This window comes from Euprymna scolopes, chromosome 22 (assembly GCF_053919585.1).
Source record: "Euprymna scolopes isolate OS-2025 chromosome 22, ASM5391958v1, whole genome shotgun sequence".
Taxonomy (NCBI): Eukaryota; Metazoa; Mollusca; class Cephalopoda; order Sepiida; family Sepiolidae; genus Euprymna; species Euprymna scolopes.
Genome location: NC_136503.1, coordinates 21737735 through 21749487, shown reverse-complemented (window position 1 = coordinate 21749487; position 11753 = coordinate 21737735). Strand labels below are relative to the sequence as shown.

Here is an 11753-nt window from a genome sequence, read left to right as displayed (position 1 = left end):
AAGTACTCCATTTTCAGACGTGTTTGGCTCTTGTACAGGTAGAAGATTGCGACAGGAGTGAGATACAATCCAGAGGAGTAGAATGATCCAAACAGTTTGCCAGCGACCTTGGCAACAGTTTCATTGTAAGTTTTGTATTTCAGGTCTAAAGTAAAATTCAGTCTCAGAAGCTGTTCAGGGGGTGTCTTCAAGACGACAGCAGGAAACATTATTATCAACAGAGAAGATAAATTAACATAATATATTTAATTATCTATAAATCTATATATCTAAATACAGAGACAAAGAGAACTTATTTTACTCTGGCCGCCATTTGAGAAAATAATTTAGTAAAAACTTGATATTATTACTTAAAAATCGCAAATGTCACGTAGAAATATTTTTTTTTTGGGGGGGGGTATATATATTTTTTATTTTTTATTTTTTCCTCTTGTTCCTTTCTCTTCAGGACGTTAAGATTGGACGTTGCAGTGAACTCGTCTAAGTTACCTGGTGAAGTTTACAATATTGAAGTGATTGCGTCTAATTTACCTGACGAATTCGTATCTCGCTGAGAGAAATCTACTTTAAGTAAATCCAAGAAAGCTGTCGAGGACTTGGCAGTTTAATATGTCGGGAAAATACCAGCTTGCAGGAGAGAAAACACATGAGGGAAACATTCTCACTAGGAAAGATGGATTGGAAGTGTCTTTAATAATTTCGACAATCATTTATAAATAAAATCATTGTATTTATGTCTGCTGACTTACTCGAGTTGTGTGACTTTTTCGGAGAGAGCTGCCAACACAGAGAAAAGTCTGAAATTTATGCGGCAACATTCGGAAATCTTCAAAATCTGAAAAATAAAAAAGTCTTTAAAAATACAATCAAATCCCAAGATTCTGGGCATGTTTCACATTCAGCCTCTGGCAAATAAATACAAATTTTAAATGTTTGAATTAGCACTATTTTTTTTTTTTTTCATAGACGAAAATACACAAGTGTTAAGTTGATCGATCGATAAATGGAAAAATCGATAGTCACACTCTCTCTCTCTCTCTCTCTCACACACACACACACACATATATATACATATATATATATAGAGAGAGAGATAGATAGATAGATAGATAGATAGAGAGAGAGAGAGAGAGAGAGAGAGAGAGAGAGAGAGAGAGAATAATATATATATATAAGTGAAGGGACGATTCCAATGTTTTCCCGATTCCGATTATTCATAAATTTTTAGATGTTTAACAATAAAGTTGTATATTTGGTCACGATTATCGCAAAACCACATGTTAAATGTGCAGATATTTTCTCCAATGTAGAAACACACTTGTAGGGGATGATGTATAGATTTTAGTTTTACTGGTACTTTAAAATCAATAAATATTTATTGTTTTATTATTACCAACTGTTGAGGATTTTCTTTGAAACAAAATCAAATAAAATAGATAATTAAAGGAATCGTTTTTGGCATTGGAAAAAATGGCACAATTTATTCCGACACGTGCAAGAGTTCCAATTTTTCCGATTCCCGATTCCGATTAATCGTCCCAACACTAATATATATATAGAAAGAAATATTTGCTAATATAAGTTAATGTTGTGTTTATATGTTTTGTTATGTGTGAGTATGTAATAGCGCTATTAAATAAACGTTTACTTATTCTGTGGAATTAGGAAAAGTATAAAATTCACAAAGCGAAAATGAGATCCGTACAGGATGCAAACTCGTGCAGAGACCCTTTTTTTTTTGCTGCTATTACTTCAATTTACTCGGCCAATAACATTAAGATTTAACGAAGAACAAAATTTTACAACTATGGTCTTCATTTCATTCTGAAACCATATCCCATCGGGATCTGTATCAAGCGAGAGATTCAGTGAATTTATGTTAAACAAACAGAATTATGTTTAAAGCTGTTGCCACTTGTGTTTTCCTGAACTATTTATTCAATTATTTAAATGTGAATGTATGATTTATGAGAATATTAGCAGGAATATCCGGCGTTGTCTGGGGCACAAATATGATATATACTTCTATTTAAACTTCTATATCTCTCTCTTTTCTACGTTTCTCTTTCTCGCCTCTCTTTCTCTCTCACTTTTACCCTTACCCTCTTCCCCCCCTCTTCCCCCCTATTCCGCCTTATTCCTTTCTCTCTCTCTCTCTCTCTCTCTCTCTCTCTCTCTCTCTCTCTCTCTCTCTCTCTCTCTATCTATCTATCTATCTCTGCTTTATCCCCTTTTTTCTCCGCCCAGCGAATTCCTCTCTCGGAACATACACACACATACACATAAACACGCTTTTATAGACTATTCGAGGAATAAGTTGGCATAAGAGAATGAACTCATAGCTTAAAAAAATCAGAGTTATTTCCCTTTAGTAATTGCAATTTCTGGCTTTTAACCTCCCCCCCCCCTCATACCTCACGAAACCTGCGTCAGTTTAGGGTTAAAGAATGAATCTAAACTTTAGGTATTACTCATCCATACTAACTTTGTGGGTATTTGTTTTGCCGTTTTTAAGTTTTAGCCGGGCATATAAACATATACACAGAGAATTTATATTATAGATTGCCTACACAAGCAAAGGTTTCGACAACGTGATACACAACATATTATCGAAAATAATTTTTATTGGTCTAGTTCAATTTTATTTTTAAGCCTTCTAAAAAAATTATTTAATAGTAAAAGCATTGTTTTTCTGTAAAAAAAAAACAACAAAAAAACGAGTATAGTCTTCTAAGGGTCCATTAAGGCATATACAAACAAAACATACGTTCTGGTGTAGTCACGCGGAAACCAATCCACCTGTTAATCAGTCAAATATCACTGCATTGTTTGACATACTTGTCTAGACAACCTTCGTAGCACGAATTAAAAAAGGAACTTCGTCTTTGGAACTTGTATAAAGAAGAACTTACATTTAGTATCAAGTAGCGTTAAATTAGCCCTTTTCGTGGATAAATGTCCGTGTAAAATAAATAGAGCAGACCTAATGGGAAAATATAATGCCATGTAGTATACAACGAAATCTCTATCTCGACAATTATATAAAAGTCGCTTTGTATGTGAGAGAGAAATCCTTTCCTCAGATGTTCCGAAACGACCGAGCCTATCTTTTGCAAATTTCACACAAAGTTGATTTATATATCTTCTTAGATATTTTTCCAACGACTTTTTCCGTTTCTGAAATAGAACAGGGTCATACATTTCATTACATCAAAAATATATTTTCAAATATTTGTACATGTGTTTCATTCATCCAGAGCAAGTCTCGAAATAAAAGATATTACTGGCAGTAATATTCTATAAGTACTATCCCACCTAAATAAGAATTGCTCGATATACAAGATAGAGTAAATAAATCAAATTTTAGTCATTCAATGAATTTAAAAATTTATGACGTGAAATGTTTGAATTTCAAATAAAAAGATTTTTTATTATTCTATCTAAGACAATGAATGCATTTGACATATTATAACTCCTTATCCTATAGGATTTCGATGTCTACCATCTCTTCAGAGGAGAACATATTAGTAAATACTTATAATAGTTTACACCTTATTTGCTAAAGTCAGTGAGACATGGAAAATCACCATTAAAAGTTTTTTAAGTATTTAAATATCATAGAGTAAGGGAAGTTAATGAAAAGGATATGAAAATTCACATCCAAATTGCATGGTAAAATCTTTGATAGCAGTGTTGTAAAATGATCAAACCATTATAACTATTTGCTAATATTTTCTCCTCTGGAGAGATGGTAGACATCGAAATACTATAGGATAAGGAGTTATAATATTTCAAATGGAAATAAAAAATTTAAAAATTTAAAAAAAAAACGTTTACAAGTGTTTTTTATATAGATGTACATAAGAATACTTTGATAAATATGTTTTAACTTAAATAGGAATGGTATAATAAAATTGTGGGGTCTGCGTTCGCGCCTGGCCTCCATAGAATGGAAATAGGCACAGACTTTAATAAAGACTTTTCATATCTATCTGCGTAAGTATATTTTGATAATTATGTTTCAGTTTGAAGAAATATGGTATAATAAAATTATGGGGTATTCGTTCGCGCCTGACCTCCATAGAATGGAAATATGTCACAAAGTTTAACAAGGTTTTTTAATATAGATCCACAGAATATTGTGATAAGTGTTTCAGCGTGAACATGTATGGTATAATAAATTATGGGGTTTATCTATTTTATTTTTACTTTCATCATATTTTGCTTTGGTTTTTTTGATGCCCCCAAATTCAACCCAAATTTACAACCCTTCTTTTTCATAACCTGTCATATTTCATAAATCAGAGTCCATTTTCTGTAGGCTGTTTTTGAACCTAGTCAACAACGGGCAAATTTGCTAGTATATATATATAAACGTCGATGAAAATAACTGGCAAAAGACAGAGCATACAGTAGTCCGCAGGTTTTTACATCAGAGTTATCCTTTCCCAGTAAAGTTTAGCAGTAATACCAAAATGGGTGGTTCTATACAAAGCCTTCACCACTATAAACAAATCATCTCTGTTGATTTCCGAACAATTTACTTGTTGTGGCGGAACCTCATGCACACACACACACACACACACACACACATATATATATATATATATATATATATATATATATAAAGAGAGAGAGAGAGAGAGAGAGAGAGGAGGGGTAAGTTCAAAATAATAGTATAATAGGATAAGCTAAGCGAGAGAAAAGCATAGATATGTGAAACATTTTCCTAAACATTGTTTAACATTTCAGTCAATTGTTCCCAGACGATATCTGGATTCGTTATTACTTTGTTCTAATACTAGAAAAAATGATGGAACGTATCTTCAATATAGAAAAGAAAAAATGTTTGATTTGACAGGAATTAAAACTGTTGTGGTCCTTTAGGAATCCGGAAGAAAGACACAACTTGGTAATTAGCTGAAGACAAAATATAGAGAGATCAGAAAAGCAAATAAAAATAATATAAAATAAATATTTGATTTAAACTTTCAGTAAGACTAAAATCTCTAGATGATCCCCTCCCAAGTGTGTTTTTTTACGTTTGAGAAAATATAGGCACATTTAAGATGTGTTTTTACAATAATTGGGACAAAATAACACTTTTTATAAGTCTCTAAATATTTAACTATAAGAGTCGGAATCGGAATCGGTAATTGTATCGGAATCAGGAAAAATATTGAAATCGTCCCATCACTTCATACGTCAGTCGGACCTCCACAAGTGCAAAACTCGGGCATAACCACCGAGAGACAGAATCTCCCGATCTTCGTATTAAGTGAAACAGTTAATTATTATCTGTAAATTATTATTTATTATTATTTTTTTTTTTTTTTTACACAGTGATCACCACTTATCAAGGCCCGGAAGCCACTCAGGGATAAGGGTTATTGCAAGTACATTACGTTAGTGTGGAGATTTGATGAAGTGTTTACTTAAGGAGGCGGTTCATTAGGAATTTGTTAACATTGGACTTGAAGACATCCAAGTTGTAGTCCGGTGGGAAGCAGGCAGACGGAACAGAGTTCAACAGGCGTGCAGTTCTAAGAAAGAAGCTTTGTTCATGGAATCCGCGTTTTGATTTAGACACAGATATAGAGTGGGGGGAATTTGTCACAGTGGATTCAGCTAGACGGGTGTTTTTCGTGAAAGATTGGCGAGGGGGGACCAGAGATTGGAATTCAGACGAGCACCTGCCATGGAAATAACGATAAAACAAGGATAGGCTCGCAACGTCTCTTCTGTGGGAGAGAGGTTGCAGGGTAGAGAAAAGGGCATCCCCCACTAAGCCACGAAATTATATTCCTCTTAGCATTTCCACACACTGGTTTATATGAAAAGTGCTGCATATTCTCGTTATGTCGAATAACAATACGGAGTTGCTTACTCTAACAGACTAGATGGCAGCTCGTTCTGGAATTTGGCAAAACTAAACAAAGGCGACAAGAAAGATTAACATATTTAACAGATTGGAGATGGGGGTCAAGAAAAATATTCTTCGGTGCTTTATTCAATCAAGGTTTGAGAAAAATGCAAATAGATACGCGGATAATTGGTTATCATATTTTTTAAATATTTTTTTAATTATATTTTCACCCCAAACAAGGTACAGTGCTAGTTTGATGTAGGGGGCTACTATCACGGACATAAGTTACAGTGAAACTATGTAGGGAGTTCAACAATAAGATTCTGTTCATATTTCACTTGAACTTCTGCATGCCAGGACAGCGGGGGAAGCAGGAACCTGGAAGAGAATTTCAAAGTCTAGCAGTTCTGGAAAAAATAAACTATTAGAATAGAAGGTTTTCTTACATCTAGGGATCGCTACTATATAGGGGTGGGACTTTGCTACTTGAGAAATCGAGTGTTATCCCTTTGAGCTCTTCAAATTTAACAACTGTAACAGAGAAAATAGTTTTATGAAGGAATGACACTTACGTAGTATAGATATTGACAGTGTTTTTTCGTCAACAGAGCTTTGTTGACTTGTTGTAAAGTTGGTTCTAATTCGGAGAAATTCAGTTCAAGGTCCTGAATGAAAAAAATAAGAAATTAAGAATACAGAAAGAAAGAATATAATGTTTATTAATTATTATATGGGGGACAACGGCGCGTTAGGAATAATGGTTACGGTGTTCGCTAATAGGTCGGAAACAAAGGTTCAAATTTCGGTCAAGTTATACCAAAGGATCAAAACATGGTACTTGATACAGCATTGCTAAAAACGCAGCATTATAAGGTGAGGATCAAAGAGAAGTAGAGTAATCCTGAGGAAGGAGTTACTCCCGTCTTTACAGCTCGATGTAGTAGCTACTGAAACTGGAGCATTCAGGTCGCCCTCGACTATGATAGACCACTTTATTGTTCTATGCAGCCGTAAACAGTTTTGAGAACATGACACACGATGTTAATAGTAAAAGATGAATGATCTAATAATAATAATATTGTAAAGAGTCCTGCATATTGATTATTTGTTATATAATGGTGTAGGTTATCTAAGACAGCCGGCATAATCACGTTGAAACACCGGTTCTCACCAGATCACCGAAGTTAAGCAACGTTGAGCCTGGCTAGTACCAGATGGGTGACCATTTGGGAATTCTAGACGCTGTATGTGCTCTCCGCTCATCTCGACATTGTTTCCAATCGTCCTGTACCTCAAATTGTCACTAGTATACAACAATGTTGACTCGGAAGAGGCTTCGTTGGTGACTGCGCAACTCTTGCTACACAAATTTCATGCGCAGGCACCCTTACAGTGGGTATCCGTAGTCTGTCAAGACTGAAGGAAGCCACACCACACATCTAACTCAGCCACTTCTCCCCAATTTATGCTGTCTAAAGGCTTCTGAACAGCTTCTTTGAATCTAATTTCACTCATACGGATTTAGTTGTGGATCAGATGTTGAAAGAAGAACGAGAAATCTTAGAAACAGTGTTTAAAATATATATTAACAGAAAATACAGAAACGTATATTGGTTGAATTAGACTCCGCTCAACTGGAAGGACAAAGCCAGGTTACGACTCACTCCCTCTGAATCACAGGTCAAGATTGCTCGATAGCAGAAACTGGTTACCGGAAGTGACGTCAGGAATAATCCACCATCAGAATCTGTAGGGGTGGCAAACCAACAAAAATATGGTTTTCCAGGCATTTACCAAAGATCCAAATAAGATGGCATAACAATCATGATTGACTAATTACAATACAAGTATTTAGACTGATCGATCCTACTACAACTTAAACTATTAAAATTCAGTGAAAGTATTGTGTGAAATCGCCTCAAACTTTGTCCTTGCGGATAGAAGAAACCATATGACTATGCAATTCCTACAGGCACATACCTAGAAAACAGAGCCATTAAATCTAACATAGTAATATGAGACAATCAAGAGGAAAACGCAATCTTAATAGAAGTTAGTATTCTTAATGGCGATGGGTTAAACAAACCGATTTACTATATAAATAATTTACTATATAAATAATTTACTATATAAAAAATTACTATATAAAAAACTTACTATATAAAAAAATTACTATATAAATAATTTACTACATAAATAATTTACTACATAAATAATTTACTATATAAAAATTACTATATAAAAAATTTACTATATGAATAATTTACTATATAAAAATTTACTATATAAAAAATTTACTATATAACAAATTTACTATATAAAAAATTTACTATATAAAAAATTTACTATATAAAAAAATTACTATATAAAAAATTTACTACATAAATAACTTACTATATAAATAATTTACTATATAAAAACTTTACTATATAAAAAATTTACTATATAAAAAATTACTATATAAATAATTTACTATATATAAAATTTACTATATAAAATTTTACTATATAAATAATTTACTATATAAATAATTTACTATATAAATACTATATAAAAAATTTACTATATAAAAAATTTATTATATAAAAAATTTACTATATAAATAATTTGCTATATAAAAAATTTTCTATATAAATAATTTACTATATAAAAAATTTACTATATAAATAATTTACTATATAAAAATGTTACTATATAAAAAATTTACTATATAAAAAATTTACTATATAAAAAATTTTACTATATAAACAATCGTAATAATAGAAGTTAGTATCCTTAATGATGATGGTGTTACATGATAAAGGGCTGTCCCCTTTTCATGTAAGTAAAAAAATAGGTAATTAGTTAAATGTAAAATGTTAAATTGAATCACAACACGAAGACGCAGATACACAAAGAGGATGACGTCCTTTATTTCATGACCGGTCATGACAGGATAATCAAGGATTCGAACTTGCGAAGCTAGATTTGGAATTGAAAATTCCAATCATAAGTTAAAATAAATACAGAATGTTATTGAAATAAGGAATGTGGAATCGCATTTGTTTAGCTTACATATCAGTTATTGGAAAGGAATGTAATGATGAAATTTTTTCTGTTATAAAAATGAAAATTAAAATAAGGAATTTAATCGTCAATTGAAATTGTAAACATATTTTGTAAAAATGTTATTTGAAATATAGGTTACTGAACTCGGGGTCATATCAAGTTTTGCAACGTGACGCATGTCATCCAACGTGCTTTATGAGCACATGTTTAACCATGCGACGACGTGACGAGTTCTCAATATAGGTAGAGTTTATAGATGCAGTCGAGGAGGAGAGGAGAAGAGTCGGGGAGAAAGAGTCGAGATAGAAAGAGAGGTCAGAAACGGCTGCTGACGTCAAACCTTGGAAGCGAAAGGTTAGAGAAGAAATAGCCATGTAAAGAAACGTTGAATTCCCCAAGCGAAATCATGGACCGGTCATGAAATAAAGGACGTCATCATCTTTGTGTATCTGCGTCTTCGTGTTGTGATTCAACACAAAAGGTATTGTCCATTTATATTATAAGAACTTTGTGAAAATCATGGTCTCAAAAATAGGTAAGAAATATATGTATCAATATTTATAGAAACACTCCCGTTCATACAGAACTGTCTCTCTCTTTATATATACCTGTTTATGTCTCTAATATACTATCTCTTACAACATGAACATCTTAAGACATATTAACACTCAACGCATGAACACTTCTAAGACTGTCTCTATCACCCTAAGACTCTCACAAATATGAACAATAACATACAGAATATACGTCATAATAATAACACCCAGTATATAATATACACGAATATTTGGTGCCGTATCTGGTACTTCTAAAAACACCCCTATGCAACAATGGGTTAAACAGAGTTGAGAGGAAAAAACATAACGAAATACTAAAGTCCTATGTATACGATGAAAAGAAAATGGAGTCTCTGTCATTCCAGTAATTATAAGAGTAACTAGACTCATGGAAAAGAATTTCAAAAACTGCCTAGTGAATATAACCGGCTAACCACGCGCAAGAGTGATTCAAACAATTGCAATTAAAGGGACGGTAAGAACTTTTAAAAGATCTCTCGGTTGGAATATATGAGATAGTGGGTAAATGTCTACTATCCAATAATATGCCTCATCCTAAGCTTAAACAAAATGGTTAGAAAATTGAAAATAAAATTATTTTATTGCCTTATTTGGAAATCGGAAGAGAAAGAGACAGTAATAGATCAGTTTTTCTCACTTTCTTTCTCTGCGTCAATTTTTGTACTCTTTCTCTGTGTGCAAATGTTTAGACTCTTTCTCTGTGTGTCAATTTTCTACTCTTTGTCTCCATTGGCTGTTAATTTCAATCTAATGATCCTAGAATTGTAACACTGTTTAAAACAGGAAAAAGTCGCAAAGAGACGCACAAAGAGCGAGAAAGTGATCGCGTTTCATTTAACATTTTCTTTCTTCTGCAATTCCAGCTTGAACGTACCTTTTATTTATTTCCATTCCGTTCAGTTTTGTTTAGTTTCGTTCTCACTTAAATCATCAATAATGTTTACCTACCCAGCATTGCCTGGGTTCTTTTACGATCATGTTATTTCGCTTTTTTTCCTTAAATATGTTGTTTCCTATGTTGTTGTTTTTTGTTTGTTTTTTACAATTTTTTCGTTTAAAATGGGTTATGGCATTAACCATACCCAATGTATTTTAATTTAAACTATTTTTATGTACTTGTCCAGAATTTGAACCAGACGTAACGAACCGTCCGCTCGGCTTTGCTTGGAATATAGCGTCATGCGCTTGGGTTTGACTGTAATCTGACGTAAGACGCCAATCAGCCAAAGGAGCAGACGATCTTTGGGGAAAATATTGGGAAAAAATCAATAAATTAAATAGCGTACCAGGACGAAATCCTAAAGTGATATCTCGACTGTCTTAATTTAATTTAATTTTAAAAAACGATTGCCCAAGATATTTTCCTACAGGAAAAATTTTGTCTATGAAAAGAAAAAAAAACAAAATAGTTTACTTTATATTAGTAACAAAAAGTAAGACAAAATGAAAAAAATACATGAAAAACACATACGAAAGTGTTATTTTCTTAACTTTTGTTTAAGAAAATCTGAAGAACCACAGAAAAATGTGTTATATTTTTGTCCAATTTTGTTTGATAAAAAATGGTTGAAATAATGCAACTTACTTGGTTGAAAAAAAAAGAATGGTTGAAAAAGATGCAACTTACTTGTTTTTTTGTGTTTTGTTTTTTTTTTTCACTTAAAAGCACTTAAAAGAATAAAACTAAAATTGTAGTCGTTGTTCTTTTTTATTTTCATTATATTTTGTTCTGGTAATTTTATTATATTTAAATGTTTTCTTCCATATTTCCTTGAGTAGCGTTTTTACGCTTTCATAATCGGCGACGCTTGGCGAAAGCTGGCGGTTGACATCATATTCTGAGCAAAGCCGAACAGCCGTTTAGTTACGTCTGGTTCAGATTCTGCACAAGTGCCATTTTTTAATTAAAAAAAAAAAACAACAACAGTAAACCAATAACTTAATGCAAATTTCAACGTACGCGTTAAATACCATAATTTACGTAACTACGAAAATCGATTTGCCAAAATCATATTAACAGTTTTATATTAACTACAATAATGTTAGTTAAAATTGCTTTAATAATTTATATGACAATTAAAGTTCGGTTTTTTAATCCAGGGTAAACTATTTTTGCGAAGATGCCAAATAGATCTTTTAGCTATTTAATGCTTTTAGCATTTTTTTACAAGGGAGTCACCACTTATCAAGGCCACTCGAGGATAAGGGTCAATGAATGTAAGGTGGTAGTGTGGTATTGTTAAATGTGTAAGTTAGGTACA

General features: G+C 32.5%; 1 protein-coding gene and 1 pseudogene across 1 annotated transcript in view; one reads left to right on the top strand and one right to left on the bottom strand.

Annotated features, from left to right (window-relative positions):
• Window positions 1-11753, bottom strand: part of LOC145243819 (uncharacterized) — a 117831-nt gene that overhangs the window by 12046 nt on the left and 94032 nt on the right. The window contains exons 20-21 of the mRNA XM_080106847.1: window positions 6439-6531; window positions 750-835 (exon numbers count right to left, since the gene is read on the bottom strand). Coding sequence (XP_079962973.1) covers window positions 750-835; window positions 6439-6531 — 179 coding nt within the window. The remainder of the gene's footprint in view (window positions 1-749; window positions 836-6438; window positions 6532-11753) is intronic.
• Window positions 7001-7117, top strand: LOC145244032 (5S ribosomal RNA; annotated as a pseudogene).